At 43.9% G+C, this 23,532-nt stretch overlaps 2 protein-coding genes across 2 annotated transcripts in view; both read left to right on the forward strand.

Moving 5' to 3' along the window:
* The first annotated feature begins 1,858 nt into the window (after positions 1–1,858).
* LOC133271486 (uncharacterized) lies at positions 1,859–8,181 on the forward strand. The gene is made up of 2 exons (XM_061457564.1): positions 1,859–2,413; positions 6,868–8,181. The coding sequence occupies exons 1-2, from the start codon at positions 1,890–1,892 to the stop codon at positions 6,917–6,919; spliced, it is 576 nt and encodes a 191-aa protein (XP_061313548.1). The 5' UTR covers positions 1,859–1,889; the 3' UTR covers positions 6,920–8,181.
* Positions 8,182–10,333: 2,152 nt separating this feature from the next.
* KATNAL1 (katanin catalytic subunit A1 like 1) overlaps positions 10,334–23,532 on the forward strand; it is a 34,585-nt gene continuing 21,386 nt past the window's right edge. Inside the window, exons 1-4 of the mRNA XM_061457563.1 lie at positions 10,334–10,435; positions 11,454–11,629; positions 20,603–20,763; positions 22,719–22,878. Of these exons, the coding sequence (XP_061313547.1) occupies positions 11,468–11,629; positions 20,603–20,763; positions 22,719–22,878 (483 nt within the window). The 5' untranslated portion in view covers positions 10,334–10,435; positions 11,454–11,467. The remainder of the gene's footprint in view (positions 10,436–11,453; positions 11,630–20,602; positions 20,764–22,718; positions 22,879–23,532) is intronic.

Here is a 23,532-nt window from a genome sequence, read left to right on the forward strand (position 1 = left end):
TCTTCCAATCCAGGGACTGTTGTGGAGGCAGAAAGCTTCAGTAAGGAGGCAGAAAAGATGGTGAGGGAAGCAGTATTTTTTGCACAACTCTAGTCAGATTTGCGAGAGTTTGTGGCAACAGCAAAGGCTACGAAATGTCACACAGCTACCATTCTTTTGCCATATTAAAAGTTTATGAACTTCTGACTGCCTGTCTGGACTAGACCTTTGGAAATCTCCTCCAATTTGAATTATCCTGATCCTAGCATCAGGGCTAGGAACCTGGAAATGTGGTTCTCTTCCTGCACATCCAGTCACTTCACAGACCTTGGCAAACTGTAGACCAATGCTAACTGAATTTACCCCTAAGAGGTCCAACCAGGGTGACACTAGTATTGCTCTGGCGTTGAGCAACTACTTTTCAAGGGAGGTCAGTGGTAGTATGGGTACCCTCTGCCACCAGGAAGCAGCCCTGCTTGAATCGAGCATTATTAAGAAAAGCGATGGGGAAAAATAATCACCAACCAACCAACCAGACAAACCTTCTCTGTGTCACAGTTTCCTATGGGAGATACAATCCTCAGACAAAGCAGTTAATGTGTAGCCTAATGTGAAAAGAGGTATATAGTCTTGTGGGAAGGGATATTATGGCAGTGCTGGGAACAGGCTGCTTATCATGTGCTCTCCCCAAGAAGCATTGAGCTCTGTAAGGTCTGCACTGTGTCTATGCTTTTGGGTATGTGAGAAACCAGCAGGAATTGATGTCATGGGCAGGCAAGTTCGAAGAAATCTGGAAACAGGGAAGCCAGAGTCACAGCTGTTATGAATTCAAGATTTTGGCTCTAGTTCTAAAATACTCACAAAGGCATAAGAATCTCCACATGATTTTGAGGGAAGCAAGATCTGTAGATACACAAGTGACACATTCACACATGCTGTATTGTTTAAGAGGCATACTGAGCTTTTAGTTTCAATCCTTGCTCTCACTTGAGTCAGTTAACATTTCCGAGAACCTTACTGAGACACAGCCTCATGCTGTTACCTTAACGTAACTAAAATTGGTATTTTCTGGAGAAATCACGTGTCATTATCGGCAGCGATCACAAGGTCATTATCTGCGGGACACTGAGAGCTGTCACAAGGCAGTTCCACCAGCAAGGACTCACTGCAGTGGAGCTGCTGCACGCACAGACACAGCTCGGATGATCTCAATAGGCTGCTCCTGCCTCTGCGCCTCCTCTGCCTTTGTGCCTGCAGCAGCTCTGCAGGGGTCAGCTAGTTCAGGAACGTGATCCAGCTGAACTCTGGTAATTTTCTGGAGAGGCATGACTGGCTTTCCACCGGATCAGATCCCAGGCTTGCCCCGCCATACGGCAATGTAAGAGTTATTGCAGTGTAAATAGCAACCCGAAAGCACAGCCGTGAGCAGAGAGAAAGGCAGGACTGCCCCTTTTGGTGGCAATACAGAGGCTGGCTTGCATTAGCTGTGAAACGACATTCTCAGAAAGGTTTATAACCACACAGCTTTGCTCGCAGGAGACCAGGCTGTTCCTATTAACTGTGAGATGCACGCCTCAGAAACGCTACATTCACTCTCCGCAGAGGACCCAGAGGGGGTGGTGCCGCCCTGTGAGGCTGGCTGCCTGTGATCACCAGCTATCACTGCTCCAAGGAACTGGCACATCCCCAAACCTGTTCCTTTACCTTTCTATAAAAGCAATGAAACCCGTTAGCAAAGATGGTGCATGGTTCCCTTCTGCGTACCCTTGCAGGACAAATGCACATTTCGCCTTTCCTAGCCACTCCCTCAGCCGAAGTGGGAACAGATGAGGTTTGTAGCGCTGAGGAAGCGTGTTCATCCCCTGCAACCTGGCTACGGACGAAGCCGAGTACACAGAGCACCGGATCACATGCACACCCAGCGCCCAGACCCGGTGCCGTTCTGCTCTGGCACCGACACCCTCCTCCCTCCCGAAGCGCCGCTTCAGCTGCCCTGCTGCCGCAGCAGGCAGGGATGGAGGCTCTCTGCGGGCCTCAGCCGGGGCGGTTCACACACGGATCATCCAAGGGCGCCCAAAACTCTGCCCTACCGGGGGGCGGCGACATGCTCCTTTGTTTCTGGCTCTCCGGGAAAGCACCACCCTTCCCCCCGCCAGAGCACGGCGGGGGACGCGGCAGCGGCCGGAGCGGGCCCAACACCGCCTGCGGGCCCGGCGGCCTGCAGCAGGGGCGGGGTAGCGGTAGCGGGATGCCGTCCCCTCCCCGCGCCCCGCCGCCGCCATGGCAACCACCCGTCGCCGCCGCCTTCCCCGCCCGTCCTCGTCCCCTTTCTCCCCGGTGCCTCTTTCCCCCCTCCGCGGTCTGACAGAGCAGAAGTGTTGCGCCCCCTCCCCGCGCCGCTCCCGTCCGCGGACACGCACCCCGGCTCTCCCAGGTAACGGCAGGGCCCGGCTACAGAGCGGCCCCTCCCGGCACTACCCGAGGCGGGCGCAGCCCGGACCCCGGCCCAACAGCCACCCTCACATCCAGCCGCGCGGAGGGAGGTGGCGGCGGGAAGAATGGGGGGAGGGGGGGTGGCAGAGGGCAGCGGCCCCCTGCCGCGGAGCCTGATGGGAAGTGTAGTCCGCGCCCTTCTGCCGGAGCTGGGGGCTGAGGGGCGAGATGGCGGGTGGGAACTACAAACCCCAGCGTGCTGGGCCGGCGGGGTGGGGAGATGGGCGCTGCGGTGTGCCCCCGCGGAGGAGGCTGTGGTGAGGAGGGGGCTCGGTCTGAGCGGGGGCGCTGGGCGCTGAGGTGGCTCGTCTCTTAGGAGCCGCTGCTGAGGGGATGATGATCCCGGGGGTCAAGGGTGCTCCCTCAGCGCTGCCGGAAAGGGCAGTGTGGAAAGGGTGCACGGAGCCTGGGGGAGCGGGATGCGGGGGGACGGCCGGAGAGGACGGGCTGTGCCGCCCAGGGAGCGGGGTGCGGCAGGCCGGGCTCGGCGACTCGGGCCGGGGGGAGGGGTGTGCCGGGGATGGACGGCTGCAGAGGGAGAGGTGTGCCGGGGATGGACGGCTGCAGAGGGAGAGGTGTGCCGGGGATGGACGGCTGCAGAGGGAGAGGTGTGATGCTATAGCATCAGGTTTTAGGAGGATGAGGGAATGCAGGGGTGGATGGGAGGAAGGTGCGCGCAGTCGGGAGGTGCGCTGAGGGGAGGGTCCGTTGGGTGGTTTGTGTCAGCAAGTGGGGACTGCTGAGGGTTGAGGGAAGAGTACGAGGGGCACGTAGTAACATGGGTGAATGGATGAAAGGGGAGAGATCTGCTGGACGAGGAGTGGCAGAACAGATGCGAGGGGGGGTGCTGTGCAGAGGGCAGGGTAGGCTAGGGGCTGCGGGAGTGGATAGAGAGGAAGCAACCGCCAAAGAGAGCCAAGAGCTAGTGGCCCTGGAAAGTTTCCTCAACCAGTAGTTGTCCAGCCACGCTTCGGCTCTGTTGAGGTTGCTGTACTAGGTCATCTTTACGTGATGTGACATAGTGTTACTTAAAATAATTCTGCTTCATTTCTGTTGTGCCCACATTTCTGCCATGATGACAGTGTTTGTGTTTGTCTCTCTTCCCTGTCCATTTACCCTGATGACAGTTCTAGTGTTATCCTTTATCTTGTATTCTCCAACAGGCATGAGGGGGAATAAAATCACAGTTTCTTTTCCATACCATGTATAAAATACACGTTTATGACTAGTTTATTAAAGGGAGTTACTTTTCATTCCTGAAAATCTGTATCTTAAAAGCATCAGTGCATTAGTACTCCCTTGCATATGAATACTTAATGGCTATTCCTAATACAGTTTCAAATGTCACAGAGATGGATTTCTTTGCAGTGGATGTTGATTTTTATTGCAACTGAATGTTTCTAACCCCATGTCAGATACGTACTAGGGCAGGCTTAGGCTTCTTGTAGCTTCTGGTCCTTGCCAGACTGTGGAAGTGAATGTCTCTGCTGCAGCATGCTTCCAGGGTGCTTTGGTCTTGGAGACAAGGGGTTTTGAGCAGGTAACAGGAGTGAATCCTCTCCTGAGCTAATCACAGTCTCAAGGCAGAAAAGTAAATGGAAGCCAAGGAAACAATAGTAGTCTTTTTCTGATTTTCTGTGTAAATAATTGCAAAAAGAACCCAACAAAACAAAACCAACCAAAAACCAACACTGATTCTTCTGGGGATGAGCTGAGAAATGTGAAGACTTGATGTCTGTAGCACTTGATTCTTCTGGGGATGAGCTGAGAAATGTGAAGACTTGATGTCTGTAGCACTAACAGCAATATGCATGTAAGCAGATATTTTAAATAATATATGCTTAGAACAATTTTAAAAAGCAAAATCCTAATTAAAAAATACACATTCATAGCCCTAAAGTGCCAGTTCTTGGAATTCAGAAGGGAATTCAGAAGATGGAAAAGTATTCAGGCCTAAATTCTGACCTTATGAGTCAGGGTTATAAACATGTGTGAGTCCATTAAACCTGCAATTATTCATGGAAAGTTTATCTGGTTGCAGATTGGCTGCTCTAGGAATGTAGCAGCACCAGAACTGAATCTTTGTGGAGCTGCCTATGGTCTGGCAGGGCTCATGAGCTGCAGTGCTATGGGAGCATGGATATGCTGTATCCAGGGCCAGGTGCAGAAGCAGTTTAACTGCCTTTCTTGGCACAGAGCCCGACCTAATAAACACTTTGAACCCAAGCTGGTTCTGCACAGACCCATCTTGTGAGTCTTTGGTGGCATGTTTGCTCTACTAGAAGTGATTAACACACATGATGTGCAGAGAAGCAAGTGGCTCCACAAAGTGGCCAGAGGGATTACTGATTTGGGCCGAGTTCCACTTTGTTGAGCTTTGTATGGGTCCTGCAGAATCCTTCAGCTGTCAGAGTCCTGCATCCTGTCAGATGAGGAGGGGTTGGTCACTTCAGGGCTGGTGCCACCTAAATGCTGGCTTGCGTTTGGGGTGGTACTAATGCCAGGAGTCCTGAGAATGTGCTGGAGAGAAGAGAGATGTGTGGAGCCAGCCTGGGTCCAGCAGGGGTAAGATGGAGAAGGAGATAGCAAGCCTCTTGCTGCCTGAACCATTGTGTGCATGCAGTTGCACTCCCTAGAATGCTCCACAGTGTTAGTGTTAGCTGTTTTAGTTTCTGTTACCCAGCCTAGCTGATGGACACCTCGTTACCCTGAATAATGGGTGATGGGACCATATGGATATGCCTGAAGTTGGTACACAAGGTTCTCTGGAGAAGGATGCATTTTGCAGTCAGTTTTAGGAATAGCACAACCATCTCTGATTCTCCTTTCTAGTTCTTCAGAAAATTGTAGTTCAAAGGCTATGCAAATGGCGGTTTCATTCTCCAGGGTGCTTTCTGTTTGATGCAATAGTGCATTATCTCTAATTAAAACACTGACCAACTGTTTAGTAGTTTCTCATGTATTTGTGTTTATTTGTAACTTGCGGTGAATGTCTGTACTTCATTTGAAGATTCTTTTCACTTGCCTTTAAAATAACATTCAACTCTCTGCTTCATGTTAGCTCTCAGAAGATTCCACACAAAAATAGTTTGAGGCCTGTGTGCATGCTTATTCTCCTTCCCACTTCCACACACATTTCCCCATTAACTCCACGGCTGCTATTTCAAAACAGAGTTTCAGTGCAAAGAAGCCAAAAATCAGTTAAAAGTGAGCGGTTAACTGAATTGAAAGATCCCTCGGTGCTGGGTTTCCTGGACCAGGGTGTGTATATATGTTTTATCTGGGGTGTGTGCTGCTTTGAAGTGACATGTTGAACAGGGATTGAACACTCCAATGACAAACTTGCTGCAAACCCCAGTGCTGCTCCTGTGGCTGTAGCCATTCTGATGCACACAGCATAAGGAAAAGAAAAGAGCACTGGCATAGCACACTTCTTGTCTTTGATTCAAGAAGCCATTCAAATGTAGTTTAAATCCAAATCTGCTATAACTGAGCCACGTTATTTATATATATATATAAATTTAACAGGAGTTATGATCCTGTGAGGTAATGATTGTTAGCTTCCACACCAGTCCATGGGACCACAGCTGCAAGTTAAAACAAAGCCAAGTTAACCAGGAAAGATAGATTCAGCTGTGGAACTTGGGAGGCAGTTTGTTTGTTTGTATTTTATCTGACAGTAATCAGTTAAAATGTTGTTTTTGTCATGCGAACGTAATGCCTGATAATTGTCTGCAGCATCAGCGATTGCTTCTGAGCAGGGACAGTTAATTATCAGGAATGAAGACCAGTTGTTCTGCACCCAGATCCAAAATAGAAGGGATAATCTTTCTTATGAAGCAGACAAGTTTTTTTTTTCTTTTCTTTTTTTTTTAATAATTGTGGTTTTGAATAACTTATTCTTAAAAATCAAACAAAATACATCAAGCATGAAAAAGAAATAGTCAGAAATAGACTTCTGTAGGCTCCTAGTAGGAATCACAAGTCATGCAGGGAAAAAATGTTTTTTTTACTTCGTCTGATAATGTTCCAGTTGGTGTTTGCAGTTCCAGTTAAGGTATTGTCATACTGTTATATGTCTCCATTTTAGCAAGTTTTAGCTTTGAAGAGACAATGGGAAATAGGATTGATGTGCTATTTTAAGTGAAAACATAATTGAGGGAGAGGAAGCTGTTTGAAACTGGTCGTAGCTGGCTTACAAAACCAACATGGCCTTAAACGGAGGTAACTCAGCACTGGATTTCAGAAGATGGTGCCTAACAGTGTGGCTCTGTCTTGTGAGGTTAGTTGGGTCTCTTACACTGCCTTTCAGGATGCCTGACATCGTGCTGCATGGCTGATGTACAGAAAATGAGAAACAGAATTAGTAACCAGTCTTCATCTGTGTATTTCCAGGCCTTTCCAGATGTTCAGCTGTCCAGTCAGCAATGCTGCACAGCTGCTATGACGTGAGACCATATGCCCAGCAGTCTCTGAGAGCTGTGGAGCCCAGCTGAGACCATATGCCCAGCAATCTCTTTGGTCTGCCTGGGTAAAATTTTGGTCAGAGAAAGGCACACATCCAGAAAAAACAGGTATGTTATAGCCTTACAATGAGGGGTTAACAACTAATTTCGAGAAAAGACTGATTCTGAAAAAGGCTATTGGAGCAGTGAGAGTAAAGCGAAAATGAGTAACTGCTTATTTAATGAGCATTATCTATCCAGTCCATGAGTTGGGTGCCTGTGGAGAAAATGGGATACAGTTGTGTAACTGACTGTGTCAAAACACATAGGCATAAAGGAGACATGTAAAGACAGTAGAGATGCCTTTTGTTTTGGCACTTGCAGAGCTGAATGTTCAATGTCAAGCAATAGCAAAGCCCCTGCTACAGACCCCAGCTACAGGGGTGAGCATTTATTGCCTCTGGTAGCACTGTGGTATGAAGTTAAGGGGGAGATGGGCTGAAGGGGGCAGTTGTCCTGCATTCCTTCTGGTATTGCACACAAGTTTGGAATAGTGTGCTAAACAAGGTGTCCTCCTTTGCCCACCATTCACGCAGTCACTGTATCTGCCTATGGATATGTTTGTGTGTGTATGATGCTTGAATGTTAAAATAGAGACTGTCTTTTGGATCTTGCTCAGCTGCATGTCGCTTTAGTTCTGGGAGAAAAATTCTTTTCTGACCCCAGATAGGGATCAGCTCAGTTTGTGCTCCAAAGAATAGAGATTAATATCCCCTGTGACCTTTTAGCCTAGCTGCTGCAGGGTTTTAACAAGTGGGCTTAAGACACTATGTGTGGCAGCTATGTTGACATGAATGTCTGTAATGTCTCTTCTTGTCAATGATCCGTGAACTAAAGAATCTCCAAGGATATCTTGATGTGCTGTGGAGCTGTTATGGTCTAGTGCAGGAAAGAACCCCACAATGATAGAATGAAAAGTCTGGTGTCACAAGTAATGTGTAAGGTATTCTAAATGTACCCGATAACAGTTGTCCCTGGATGTGTATTTACTTAAAAGCTGTGGCTGTGATATGATAGGAAAAACAAATATTTAAATAAAACTCCCAACAACAAAAGAACAAACAGCAAAAGCACTGTGTACGACTTCTATATTTCTGGTTCCTTGGACTTTTGCAATGTTGTAAGAACTCTATAACATAATGTTGAACAGATAATAAAAAAATAAGTACATAATGTGAAAAAGCCTCCACCTACTGCAAGCTACCTTTTCCTCCCCACCCCCAGCGCTGAAGAGTGTGTTGTCCAGAAAACAAAACAGGAAGGAATTCCTTCCTAAAAATAATCTTTCCTTAATTTTGAATATATTTGTTTTGACTTGCTTTGGCTGTTCCAAACTAATGTTACCATCACTTGTGTGTGTAAGAGGTTTGTAGTTTTTTTAAACAATTTTTAGCCATTAGTTTCAAACAGCCGGTCTTTTCGCAATAGGACCTCAAAGAGCTGCCTGGGGGTCAGGGAGAGTACTGATGTAGGACTGAGATCTGCAGCTGCTGTTTCAAATATGTCTCAGGTATATGGGTGATGTTATAGTCATCCTCTCAAGATATATTACCTGTTTTGGTGTCTAGGGTAGGTGATAAGTAAAGATTGAAGTGCCTGAGAAAGGTCCAGAAGCTTTTGTCAGTCTAGCTTTGGATGCACCAACTGTTCAGTAGGTTCATACATGTACATGCATGAACCTCCCTCTATGCTCCAAGTTTCAGTGCCTGTTGGTGTTTAGAAGCTCTCCAGTGTGATGCACTGGGCATCAAGCACTTGCTTAAGCCTCAGTGTCACCAGCATGAGGCCAGAAGCCCCCAGACTCTTGGTTGCTGGAGGACATGGGAGATTCTCATTTGGTTTCTCCTAGCAGTTTTAAGACCATGTAAATTTTCTACCTCCCGCTTCCCAGGTTCCTGAGCTAACCATTCTTCTGAAGTGAGTATGTGCTTGTGTGGATGCTGCGCCTCACTTTCTGCCCACAGGTTGGGCTGGAGACAGGAGGTTGTCCCCTCTGGTGGGCAGGACACTCTTCTGGGCTTAAGGGGAGCTGGTTATGAGTGTCAGCCCTCTTACAGCAAAGGGGAGTTAAACACACACCTGCAGGGTGTGAACTAGCTGTAATGAACAGATACAAGAGATTGCTAAAGTACGTACATGTTTAATGGATTTCTGGGAATTGAATGCAGCATTTCCTTAGAAATGTTTTATTTACTCTGTTGTTTTTTGCTACATGTGGGGAAAACCTGCAGAGATTTGAGAACCATTTTCCTTATGTGGACAAGCCAGTTGTGCAGCAGATCCTAACCTGGATGTGTTTGAAGATGGGACCATGGATTCTGCCCTAGGTGGTGCTTTGTTCATTTATAAGTTGACTTATCAGATCTGAATGGGTTGTAACCTATATTCAGTTCCTATCTTTTTATCGATTTCCAGTGCAATGCAAGTGACAGCACTTTTTCCTATCAGTTATCATCTTCTGCATTTTAAAATTAAATGGTCTTACTTGCCACAAAGCTAGAGCTCTCCAGTGATGTATCTTGCCTTTCCTCAGCACCAAGAGAAAACAATATAGTCATCACCCTTTCTACCGGAGTTCTGCTCTTGCCCAGGAGTTTATAGTAGATGTCGGGACAATCTGCAAGCCGAAATGTTTGTGTCACAGCACGAGGACAAGTAAGCCCTAATGCGTCTTGCTGTACTCAGTAGCATATGAGCCACGGGCAGCAGTGTGTTCTTGCCATCAAAATCTTCAACCACATGGAAGCCATGTGGCCAGTAGGTACAAGTGAGGGCTTAGTTACAGGGAGCAGGAGTGAAGAAGTGCTGGAGCAGACCTGGTATGCAGCTGCAGGCAGCAGTAAGGACCATGAGTTTTGGCACTGTTGGGAGGTAGAGCGTGTGTTGCAATAGGCAGTGTTCAGGACAGGCAGAATGAAGGTCACATGGATATTGGTTTAACTTCTTGTCAGAGGTCTGAATTTTGCTAAGCATGAGGGAATACAAAGGCATAAGATAGATCTCCTTAATGCTGTCTTGATCTTGTCTTGTCTGTTCTATAAAAAACTACTAACATTTTTATAACCCGCTAGGATGTAAAAGGTTGTTTCTCCCTGTTCTGGCTTCTCTCTGATACCACCTGCTCCTACTGCACATACCCCCATATCACAGGTTGTCTTCAGCTGTGCAGCCTGAACTATGTGCTTCACCAGGCCCCATGCGCTGCTGTCTTCCCATCTGGCTATACCACTCCTTCCCTGTGTCTTCTCAAATGCTTTGGTCTTGCCAAAGCCTTGGTGCAGCTAGTGGACCACCCTCCACCTTCTCCCCCTTGGTCAGTGCAACTCTCTGCATTGTGTTGCCAGGAATGATAATTTTATATTTTTGATTTCCAGAGGTTTATATCTGGGTGAATGTCAGGGACTCCACACATCCTGAGTCAGAGGACAAGGGAAAGGAGCTGATGCTCTTTTTGTGTGGTAATGACTTAGACTTTGGGTCATGCGGGATTTAGATAAAAGGGCAGGCACTGCTTCTTTAATCTTAAATACAAGCCTAGGTGAGGTTGGACAGGGCCTTGGGTGACATGGTCTAGTGTGAGGTGACCCTGTCCATGGCAGGGGGGGTCCAACTCAAACCGTTCTGTGATTGTAACATAGCTTACTTTTCAGTATGTGGTTTATAAGTGCTTTCTTGAATGGTTACTGAAAAAAGTACAGGTTTGCCTTAAAGTCATGCTGTGATTTACTACTTGTATAAAAATGTTAGTAAAATCCGTAAATCTTAAATTGTTTTGGGGGACTAGGGGAAGGTTGTACTTTGGGTATCACTGTTTTAAAGAATCTTAAATTTGGATTGCTAACTCTGCCATAAATCCCAAAGTGACATGTTAAATCTAATGAAAAAACTCAAGTCAGCATGTGGATGCTGGAGTACTTTGAAAAAATATTTAAACAGAATGAGGCTCTCAACTTTGTCTATAGTAAAGCAATCACTCAACCATGTCATAATCTCATTAGGGTGAGGGCTCTTGAACGTGCTAAGTGCAGATTTTCCTGATGCTGGTTGGCACATTTAGGCATGTATGTAATACAACAGTATAAATAGCAATTTAATGCCTCGTGTGATTTGTGATTCATGGGTTGATGGCTGCTAATATATTGTGGTGATCTACAAATTCAAGTTTGGCTTGTTTGGTTCAGTGTGGACAGGACATTTAATTTTCTTGCACTAATTTAACAGGACTGGTGCCAAAGGCTTGCAAAGAAGTTGTGTTTTTTATCACTACAAAAGAGTTATGATTCATGATCTGAAACCTTAGGCTAGTAACGAGATACTGCAGAGCTAAATGTTTGAAAAAGAGGGGGACTGGGTGGGAATGGCGGGTGGAATGACACAATTCAGCTATAAGAGAAAAACAAAACTAAAGTGTCACAGTCTGAGTTACTCTACGGCATGCACAGTTCATTTTTTTCTGATTATTATGTTCTCTTTTAGATTTCTAACGGAAGATGAATTTAGCAGAGATTTGTGATAATGCCAAAAAAGGAAGAGAATATGCACTCCTTGGGAATTATGACTCTTCTATGGTATATTACCAGGGTGTCATCCAGCAAATCCAGAGGCATTGCCAGTCGATCAGGGATCCAGCAATTAAGGGCAAATGGCAGCAGGTAGGGTGAGATAAGGTTGCCTTTATTTTGTCACTTGGTATTTGAAAAACATACTATGCTTCCCAAACCTTTTAAAATGTAGAGGGCATATCTTTCAGTTAAGTTTGAACATTTCTTTTACAATATTTTGTTGATATTTATGGGAAAATAATTTTTGTGGTGTGTTCAAAAGGAATTATTTAGTTCTGATTGAATCTGATTTTTGGTTGTTTTCTCTCAGGATGTCTGATCTCTACTCTGTGTGTGATTGCATACTTTGGAAAGACTGTTTTGCTGAGGTCTTCCTTTTGCTGTTATATCTTTTGACCACCCAATGTCCAGTAAACTAAGACATGAATGAAAGGGTTAGCATCACAAAAATGGCTGTCTGAGTAGCAGTTAACTATAACACTACAGTGTGCAAATTTGGATCAGGTTTCTAAAACTCCAAGTCATACTCTTCACCTGAGTCTTGCACACATGCATCTCTCTGCTAAGCAGAATAGTGTTGAAGCCAAGGAAGTAATCTGTAGGTGAAAAGCAAGAACCCTCATTTAGCACTATCAGTATTTAAATTTTCCTCACATATTGTGGTCCCATTTTTCATTGTACAAAATGTGTTCCATCAAAAAAAAAAGGAGGATAAACGTATAAAAGTGTATTCCAGAATAAAGAATTCATGTTGCATAAATATAATGTTTTGAAAGAACATAGTTGCTATAAAAAGTAATTTTGCAGTAAGTAGCTGAAGAGATAATTTCAAGAAGAGATTTTCTAAATACCATGTTTAAACGATGTCACTTAGAAGTATATTTTTCCTTTTCATTGCAGGAAGTGCTTTGGTTATGGTTTTGCGCTTGAAATATCTGACACTAACATCAAGTATTTGTGTACGGATAGCTCCAACACTGTTAGCAATCATTTTGTAATGACAGTACTACTCATAGGTTTATCACAAAACTGTAGAGGTCTGTCTACTTATTAAGAGCTCATCTGCAAAGCATGTGCATGTACAAACAGTAGTGATATTGCCTAGCTTTTCTGTGCTGTAATAAGCTGAATGCTGTGTAGGAGATACATTCAAGTATTTGTATTTTAGTAATTCCCCCTGCCAGAGCATCCTGATTCCAGTGTTCATGCCCCATGTGTGTCCTTAGTTCCTGATAAACTTGTAGCTGACATTAAGGTAGAGCATGAGGCTTTCCTCGTTCTGCAGCTGCATCACTGCATTGTCTTCACTTACAGTATTTAGTGTTTCCTCTGATTACATCGATTCTTCCATTAAACTTTTAACAGCTCTTACCTTGTAAAGGTTGTGTGTTGTTTAAACAGCTTCAGAGAAGCCTGTGCAACATGGGATGAGTGTTGTACGTTGGAGACAAGCCTCAAGTGAAAAAGGACCAGTAACACAGTTTTCAGGATTATTCCTTGGAGAAGGCAGCTGGCTCCTTAGCAGAGGATCTGAAGTTGGCGCCTTCTCAGAAATTATCCCTTTTAGGTGAAAACAGAATGGTTCCTGACTGTGTCCCATAAATGCTTTGAAGAACTGACCCCAGAAAGATCAGCAGCAGGTGGGGCAGCGTCTGTCACACTGTGCTCTCATGTTAATTCTGAAACTTCCCAACACAGTGGTGGCAAATGAGCTCTGTCACAGTAGTTCTTTGCCATTACTGGTGCTAGTTTTGGCTTAGGGACAAACACCAAAAAGTAAGCTGGATGGTTTAAAAAACAGAAGGGCTTCATCCCCAGGCTGTTTGTCTTCTCATTCATTTATAGAACTAGCTATAGCACTGGGAACAAAATGATATAGTCCTGAGAGCAAATGATGCAGCCCTGGAATCATTAGCCTTTCCATACCTCCACATGAATAGGTTAGTGAGACCTGTAGAAGTAGTTCTGCTTTCTTACCCACTCTTGATAAATCATTGTGCTTTCTCACTCCTTGAGACAGACTTAAGAGGGAGTCTGATGATCTGGATGTTAGCACTGTTTTCCAGCTCCAACTGTGGCTGCATCCAAGCTGTCAATCACATTCAGTAGCTGTCTGTCAGACAGCCTGTTCTGAAAAGAATTAAACCAAAAGTTGGATCACAAGAAACATTCATAATATTATAATAGTATTTAGATTTTTTTCTTTTTAGATCATTCTTATGAAAGAGTTATGCCATACACATAAATTTAGCAAAATTCAGGTTTTACCCTCTTGGTACCAGTAATGTGCAGAAGCAACATTCACACACCTGTGTACTTCTTGCAAGTGATACAAGAAGCAAAGCAATCCTTAGGTCATAGTAAAGGGGGTGAAACGATTTGATTTCTACATGAAATTCCATCTCCTCTGGTGTATAGAGCTAGTCTGTTCTTAGGTTCTTAAATTTCTCCATCCTCTGAGGGATCTGATGGAGATAATGCTACTGGTATCTTCTGGAGGTGGAGTTTAGCAATCTCTAGCAGACACTGGGTAGGTAGAGCTTTTATTGTTGGGAGCGATCCACAGTGTGAATGTCCACGTTGGTAAGTGCTTGAAGGAGACGATTGTTACTTAATGCATTTATTCTCTGAGATGTATGGCCTGCATACACTTTAACAATCTTGAACCTTCTGAAGGATTCCTGGGACATTGATGCTGAGGGGATCTGGCCGTATGAAGGAGTTCCTTCCTTTCTGTATGTTTGTGTGCAGTGCACAAATGGGGTGTTTGTCCTACTGGCACTTCTGAGGCAGTGAACTCAGTTTCAGGTGTTTGTATATATGTTCCCTCAAAAATAGGAATGTTCATAAGAGTAACATCTCATTGTTTTACAAGGGCATGTTGTGATAGGACAATAGGGAATGGCTTTAAACTGAAAGAAGGTAGATTTAGATTAGACATTAGGAAGAAATTCTTTAGTGTGAGGGTGGTGAGGCACTGGCAGATGTTGCCCAGAGAAACTGTGGATGCCCTGTCCCTGGCAGTGTTCAAGGCCAGGTTGGGTGGGGCCTTCAGCAACCTGGTCTAGTGCAAGGTGTCCCTGCCAGTGGCAGGAGCAGGAGCTAGATGGTCTTTAAGGTCCCTTCCAACCCAAACCAGTTTATGATTCTAAGATCACAAAGAATAGTTACAGCCATGGCTCTGAGGCTGACCAGTTCATACCTGCTACATGAATCATTGTTCTCCCTATCTGGTCATTTCTCTACAGTGAGTGCTCCATCCTGAACAGGTACCTCATGCTGGGTAGATCTGTTCTTTTGCCTTATGTACTACTGAGGATTTTCCCAGCAATTTATTGAGCTATGTAGAGCAGAGGTGAAACAGAAGTAGTTGGGATTTTTGGTCAGGCTCCCAAACACTCTTCATGTACCTCTCTCTGCTTGGGTGTCATTGTTTACAAATTCTTTCAGCTTGTTCTGGACAGAATAATGTTCTGTACAAGTATTTGGTGGCTTGTATTTCATGTTACACAGTCAGACAGCTTCAGCTTCACAACTGAGCACGCTGATTTCAAGGGTTTCTTGTGCTTGGTGCTGATAGGAGGAGGAATGTGAACATGTATCATCTCCCCTAGGAACAACAGACTGGCTCAGTCCCACTTGATTCAGTACTGCTTCTGGAACTTCAAAATCGATGCTGACAGGGAACAGGGATTGTGTTATTAGTCTGGTACAACCTGCAGAGCTTCCAAAGGGCAAAAGATGGATCCTGGTGGGTTCAACCAAAGCAGCAGCGTGACAGCATAAGGATTCGTCTAACTGGAAAATTCATTGTCATTGATTGTCCATCACTTGCTTGGCTCAGGGATGTCAAGGGTGACCTGCCCTTGAGACCCTTATTTGTTTTGCATCCAGGGGGTTTCCAGCTTGCTCTTGGGTGGCTGAATGTAGCGCCATTCTTAGCCTCACTCCTAGGCCTGTGAGCTCATTTGAAAAAGTTACTTCTTTGTTGAGGTTTGGCTGACATGTAGGCATATTCATCCATGTAAATACAGGCTGGAACTGGAAAGATTCAAAATCAGAAGCAACTCATCTCTTTTTCTGCTTAACAACAGCAAGAGGTAGGTTTACCACTACTATGAACTTTACTTGTGTTGACATTCCCCCTGTTTATTCTGAGAGAGTCTCTTGGCTGGTGCAGTTTTTTACTAGACAGCTGGCTTGTAGGAAAGAGCTGCTTCAGTGACAGTTCAGCAGCTGCAGAATGACAGCAGAGCATGCCCCCAGGAGATAGTATTGGCTTACAACAAGGCCAGTGCCTGTCGAGCAAAGCCTGCTGCATGTTGTAGATGTGTGCTTTGTGTTGTACAGTATGTGAGAGCACAGGAGCTGGGGCAAGAGTTCAATGATTCTTAGGGTTCTGGGAGCTACCAGCAGGGCACCTTTCTGACTGTGGTCACTGGAGCAGGAGATTTGATGCACTGTGCTCTTGCTTAAAGAGTAAAGCATGAGTTTTACTTTTGTTTTAATTGTAAACCCATTTCAGTCAATCTTTGCTTCTGTTGCTTTTGCATCATGCCTGTTTTATTAACATTCCATAGGTTACTTCATGAGTAATTGAAGAATGTACTGCAGGTAACTCATGAACAGCTGTGATTCCAGGAGCTGTACTTCGATTCCAAGGGATCAGACTGGGTTACAGGGCATCCTTTTTGGGAATGGTTTAGGGAATTGTTATTTTCACTTTTTAAAAAAAAGGAGCTTGTTGAATAACTAGCACTAATTACAGGCAGTAATTTTGGGTTTGGTAAACACTTTTATAGAAACTTGATTGTTTTTGTTCCAGCATGATATAATTAAAAAAACCCTCAGCACACATTGTATTTACCAAGGTACAAATACCCATGCTTATTGCTGTGGGAAGTTGTGTAGAAGTACAAGCTCTGGCATAGCAAATAAAAGCTTGTGATGTCAAAGCTACTACAGTTGCCAGGTTGTGGCAGAGGAACAGAGGAACTCCCTGAAATGGGTTTTGGAACTGCCACTAAGAAAGAGCGTACTCAGCTCCTGGTCACTGTGTTTTATATCCATATGTTAATGCATTTTCTGCTTGATTATTGTAAATCCTTAGTACTGGAATGTCAAAACAAAGTTGTGGGGCCACCCCCTGGGCTGAAAGGCTTTTTATCAGGCTTTCCAATACCACCCAATGCCCACAGTGCTGCTTCTGAGGAGCAGGTGCTGTGACTGGTAGGAGTGGCTTGTGTATCAGAGCGTGGCTTTGGAGCAGGCAGTTTCCACACAGTAGCTGAATCCAGTTGACACCCAGAGAGGCCAAACTCTTCCCTACCTAGCCTTCCCTCAAGCTGTACCAGCCTTCTCTCCCTCCTCTGCACCTTGACATTCTTTTTCATGGGATTCAGCTGATCACAGGGTAGTGAGGAAGTACAGCTTTCTAATTCAGTCCTGTATTTTCTTTTTACCCTCCTAGGCTAATTTTCTGCCGTTTTACTAAGCTGGATTACTGCACTGTGATGCCAGAATTGCATCCAGAAGAGCAGTGGCAGAATGTGGTTAAGTAGAAAAAGTGATGAGGAGTGGGACCTTCCTAGTTGGCAGTGGTAAGCGTTAGCTCAGCTATCTCCTGAAACAGCTTCAACATGGATAACCTAAAGCTTTCTTCAGGCTCTCTACAACCTGAGCTGGAGCCTCCTGAGAAGGGAAGGGTGTGATGGGGGGCAAAGAGATTTGGTGAGTCCAGACCAGTGATTTTCCTGTTTGCATCCTTCTGAGGTTGCCTCAGAGTAGCACTGATCACTCAAAGATGGTGCTCAGTCACCTCTGTAAGTCACAGCCCTTCTTGGCTCACATCTAGGTTGTTTCTCAACTGCAGGGAACATTTTTCTGCACCTGATTCATCTGACTTCGTTTCTTTATGGCCTCTAGGAATTTACCAGTTGGTTTTCCTTTGTGATCCTGCTGTTTGAGTACACTAAGGGTTTTCTGTTGGTTGATTTGCCAGGTACTGGCTAAGCAGTAAGGGTGTGGATGTCAGAATTTGGTCTGCTTGGGTCTGCCCAAGAAATGGCCAGCAGTTGTTAGTTTTCAGCTTCTGAGGCATCAAAGGCTCACTTTCCCTCAGTTTTAAGACAACATCCTCTTTGCTGGTCCAGAGAGCTGAGTGACAGCACTCCAGTGCTCAGTGCTAGCAAGTTGTTTTCACCAACTTTCCCACATGTGTTGGAAGGCTGATAGGAGGAATGCTGTCTGTATTCCTGGAGCACTGGAAGTGGCTGTCTCTTGCGGAGCAGTGCCCTGGAGGATTTATGCTGTATCATTCCTTTGTACCTCACAGCAGCTGTTTGGCTGGATTTATTTTTGGACAGGAGGGATGTGTGTTAGACAGTTCGAAGGAACCAAGTCAGTAATCAATCACACTTGTAGCTCAGCTTGTAACTCAGCTAGAAGTTTCTGCACTGGGAGATGTGTCTGCTGAGTGTGTGATGAGAAAGCAAAAAGAGCCAAGCAGAGCAGGAGCAATCCTGCCTAAGCTGGCTGTCCTGTGTCTTTGGAAAGATAGAGCTCATCTGGAATGAGCAAAAAGGCTGCTTTGCACTGTGAATGGTCAAATTCTTTCCTTTCCTAAGACTCCTTTTGTACAGATATATGTGGAGCTTCTGGTGAAGTAAATGCAGCGCTTCAAGAACTGTGCGGGGCCATGGGGATTTTCCCTTTACTTTGCCTTTGTCCTTGCTGGTATTTTGCTGATGACAGTCACGTATATTCTTCTTCTTAAACAGGGTTTTAAACCAAAGAAGGATTTCTTTGTGCTACTGAAGCCTCCTAATTTGTCCTTGAAATGGGAAAATTCCTGGAAAATGTTTCGGAGTAGAACAGTGCATTGCTGTGGGGTGCACCTGGTAGTATTTTAGAACAACTGTAGCTTCAAGAGAGCGGTGACGTGTGTTTGTTACTGAGTGCTGTCAATTTAATCATTTGTTCTTTTATACACCTTACCCATCAGTTATGTCAGATAGTGTTTTCTGTCTTGAAATTGCCCCACCAAATGTGGAGGGCCACTGCGGCTGCTGTTTGAATATGTGGATTGGAGTGGGTGAGGAAAGATACCATTCAGAGAGGGGAAATGAGAGTGAAAGAGAGAAATGGTATAGGCCGGTGAAAATCAGGCTGGAAAGAGGCATGCTTCTGAAAGCAGGCTGACAAGGCACAGCACCCTGCATATGTCCAACACAGTTCACTTCGAAACACCCAGGGAGTTGGAAAGATCTTGAGCTAGTGGCCTCATCTTTTCACCAGTGAGCAGTGTTAGGAGCACTCAGAAGATGTGATGCTGTTTCGTACTAGTTCTGTGATATGCTGCTGTTACAACCTGAGCAGACAGATGGGATTTGCAGACCTCCATTCCCCTGATCCTCTCCATTTACTCAGGATCTGCAGAGCAAAGAGAGCATGGTCATCAGGCAACACTTTTGACATCTGCTGATACTGTCCTTAGTTGCCTTCCTCTATTTGCCATAAAGTGAAGTCTGGTTACAGCATTCCCAGGCCATGTTTTCTTAGCTCTTTTTCAGGTGTATGGCTGACATGAGCACAGCTGGGTGTCTGGTTTCTTTCTGTGCCTTTCTTGTAAGGTTACTTCAGAACCTGGCTTTTGATTCAGTCTTTCAGTGCATCCTAGTTGTATTGTGCCTGGTATTGTGCCTGGTAGCAGCCTGCAGATATCCTCACCCTAGTGTTTCTTCACAAGAGCCTTGTAGAGCCCACTGGATGGAAAGGTTCAGGTTGTCTCTGTAGCTCCAGCTGCGAGCCCGTAACAGAGCCCACTGGATGGAAAGGTTCAGGTTGTCTCTGTAGCTCCAGCCGCGAGCCCGTAACAGACAAGATGCACACTGGCCTAAGGTAAGCTGCAGAGTGCCAATACTGATTTCCAGGCATGCACAGTGATGCATGAATTAGTTTTAGCTGTGCACCAGCACTTCAGTGAAGAGTGGCATCTGGGTGTTATGACCCTCAAGCGGGTAAAACCCAAAGTGAGCATGGAGGTTGATCCCACAGGATGGAAAGCATCATTGGGTGACAGGTGAAAGACTGGTAAGATGCAGTACAAGTGCACTCAGGTGAATCCTAATACATCTTAAGCTAATGAACCAAAAGCATATGCTTCTGAGCAAGAATGCGCAGTGCAGCTGAACCCAGAACAGGCTGCTGGTGTGTACTAAGAACTGGTGACCTTAGCATAAGCAATTTGAGCTTGTAGCAAGCCATATCACTTAAAACTTCACAAATTTCTACAGTTTTTGTTTTCCCTAGGCTTCATAGAAGAAAATTGAAAAGAACAAATATCAAGTAAATAATCTTGAAATTATTGCAGTAGTTCTAATTCCCTGACTAGTAGCAATAGAAACTTCAAGTATAAAATTCAGCTGCATGATTCTGCAACCTGATTTCTTTCTGAGACATGTTTTCCTCTCATTTTTATTTTACTTTCTTTGCTAACTTATGCTGTAGGGTGTTAAAATTACCATTTTCTGTTCTGATCTTTCCAATCCACCAAAAGGTTGGCTTGTGCTTTGACTGTGTGGTGCCCCTCACAAAGTTAATTTTGTAATACTATATTTTAATGATTCAGCCAGGTTTGTAACTAGGACCTTAGAGACTGTAATAAGAGAAGTTATTTTATGCCATAATAGTAGCAAATATGTTAAAAATCTGCCAACAGCATCTTTACTAGCTGTAAAAAACAAAAGTATGTGTACGTGTGCATACATGTCAACATGCACATGTTAATCTGAGCATTAGCACAAGTTACGAAAAAGTGATCCCTGCATTAGCAGTCATATCTGGTCATGACATTGACAAGCGGGAACTGGAACTCAACAGAGATGCAACTTTTTATGCTAAAGAGCTGTTGTCAGCCTGATAGATAGGTCTGGGGGTTGTGAACAGAAGGTTTTGGGTGTCCCTACATTTGAGAGTAGTGTATGTTTTGAGGTATTTTCTATGGTTTAAGAAAAAAAAAAATTGAATTGTAACAATTTTTAAATAATGTATGTATTTCTCAAGGTTCGACAAGAATTAGTTGAAGAATATGAACAAGTTAAAAGCATTGTGAACACTTTAGAGAGTTTTAAAATGGACAGACATGCAGATATCCCTGTATCCTGTCAAGATGAGCCTTTTAGAGATCCCGATGTTTGGCCCCCTCCTGTTCCAGCTGAACACAGGTAAGGAGGCTCAAGCAGAGTGGGTGGAATAAAGCTGGGTTGCCATAATTTCATATTCTTTCTTGAATACACTTGTAACATGAAAATCAGATTTCATTTACCCCTTTGTCATTTGTAATAAAGAATAAATATAGTAAATTGGGAAGGAAAAAAGTAATTAAAGAACATTTGGATTTATTGCTGAAGTTCTAAAGCAAGTCGCTCCTTTATTCTGGTAGCACTGACTAGCTAAGTGCCTGCAGCTAGCATGCTGAAGAGGTAAATGGGCTTTTGGTGACACTTAACCTTTCTCATGTGCAGGCAGAAAACTTCTCCATTTCAGTTTATTTAAGCAGTTGAATTCACTGATGGCAGAGGAGCCAGTAAGGTTTTAGAACCTGAAGTATCTTCAAGGACATGGTGGCTAGAAATCACTCACTAACTACAGATAATATGACCCGTGTTTAATCCACTGGTTAGTTTTATTGCTATACTGATTGTGTGATACATGGTGTTTCTCTTCTGTAACGACCTTTAAGGTAACTTTAGTTAGCTCATAGTTTTCTCAAAATGGATGCTTGTGTATTTTCTGAAATCCCTATTTTCACCCTAATAGAGCTTGGCACAGGTTGCTGGAAACAACAAATCCAGTTTAAAAGCAAGATTAACATTTATCATGCCAACATTTTTCTAACATTATAATAGTAGGAATTTTAATGTGTGTATACTCACATAAGCAAAGGAACTAAGTAAAATGAGAGCTCTCAGTAAACAGAAAGAAATGTTCTGCTACTATTCTGGCCAAGTTTATTTGTAAATTTATGTGCTTTAATATTATCAAATGTCTTTGCTTTAGAAGATACCTTAAGAATGTAAGTGTAAAATAATATTAATACTAGTTACTTTTGTGAGTGTTAGAAATGGTTATTAGAATTTTTATTTCATGAAGTGCAAGATGTATTTATTGTTGTATCTTTCTTGGAGGGAAAGGCCCAATTGTTCATCTGTTTTTTTTTAAGCTGAAATTGAAATCTTGTACACAAAAGTAAGGAAAACCAGCCACTCTTCTATGCTGTTATGTATGATGAAAATGTATACAAAGCAAAACATAACAGTTGTATCCACAGTGCATTTAAGTATTTATTCTTTGTAAGCCATGTTCCGGGATCTTTTTTTGGAGTTAGCAAATTCTGAGTTACACAAAAACAAGAATCAGTAAAAGATTGAATAGGGGACGCTAATTCAAGTTGGGTGATGTTCCTGGCTGTTTATTTTAGTTCTGTATATCAAGTCCAGTCCCTAGAGCAAAATTATTGTGATACCTCTCTAAAAGCCAAATTCTTTCTCATGCCACTGCCAAGTTCTCTTTGACATTGTGGATGATGCACGCAAGCACAGGTGGTTGCAGTTGGGCTTTGTTTGCTTTTGCTTTCTAGGCAATTTGTACATTTTGACATTTTCACTCAAGGAAACGAAGTCAGAGGTAGGAGGATTGTTTGAAAATTCTCCCTCCTTTGTTTTGGGGTCTGTCAAAGCTATTAGACAGCTTTTATTATTTTTTCTTAAACCACAGATGTCGTGGTTGTGTTGAGCTGGTGGATATGAATAAAGCCCAACGTAATCTTCTGTTTTGGAGTCAGAGGAAACTATGATTTGAAGAATTACTAAATTGCTTCTTGTTACGTGTGTGTTGGTCTGTTGTAAGATTGGGTAGGAGTACTGATCATTGTGAATTGTCTTTTTTTGCACTGTTGGAACTTTTGTTTTCCTTTTGTATTTTTTTCTTACTTTGGGTGTCAGACAGAACCATAACTACATTGCTGTATTCGCACATGTAGAGAGGCAAGACTTAGGGGCTTGTCAGCTTTAGTAATAATGCACCAAGGGAATTAACGACGTATTAGAATCCTTCCTTCTAAATGTTGCTCTTTTTTCACTGTTTTTAGCATGTTTTCGTTGTGGTTGCTTATTGTTAGGGCTCCACCTCAGATCAGACGTCCCAGCAAAGCTTTGAGGAAAGAATCACCAGGATTGCAGCCCCGTGGGCCTGTGGGCAGAGCACACATGGTATCCAAGGGCGAGAAGCCTGCAGGCAGCCGCGAAAGGGAATCTAGAGCTAGAGGAAGAGATGACAAGGTAAGAAGTGGGAAGGAATATGTGGGGGAAGAGTTGTGATGCAGCAGGTGGCAAAGGGAAGCATTTTTAGTTTTAGTTATTTAATACAGTTAATAATAAAAAGCCACAATAATCCTGTACAAGAAAACATAGTGCTTTCCTCTTGCCTTATGGACAAAGCATGTATCATGGGGATATTTACTAACAAATGACACCAGATTAAGGGAAGTTCTGTCATGCTTGCTCAGTCCTGATTTGAGAGTTTTTGATAGGGATAGGGAGGAAGCATGGCGGCCTGTTGCTGGGAGTTTCTTATCATCTCAGCCCATAGGCTTGACTCTAATCTGTCAGTATCCATCAGGCATTATGCCCTTGAGTCCCTTCTCCTGTTGTCTCCCATCCTGTGTTTCTCTGTGTTTTGGTGGGGTTTTTTTGTTTGTTTGTTTGCTTTTTGGTTTTTTGATAAGTTTTTTGTTGTTGTTATTGTTATTATTTTTGGGTTGGTTTTCTTTTTTTAAATACAATTCAGGTCTTCTTGAAAAATTTCTATGTAAAAAGTGCAAAAATGAGATCAGTGCCCTTTCTAGACTTTAAACATTATGAATAAAGTTACACAGTAACATTGCCTCTGCCATACCATAGTAATTCATCTGACACTTGTTAAATTTGTGCCAA

Source organism: Pezoporus flaviventris, unplaced genomic scaffold (assembly GCF_033815535.1).
Source record: "Pezoporus flaviventris isolate CSIRO_AGI_PZ_B2104156 unplaced genomic scaffold, CSIRO_AGI_Pfla_v1 ptg000025l, whole genome shotgun sequence".
In the NCBI taxonomy this organism is placed as follows: domain Eukaryota; kingdom Metazoa; phylum Chordata; class Aves; order Psittaciformes; family Psittacidae; genus Pezoporus; species Pezoporus flaviventris.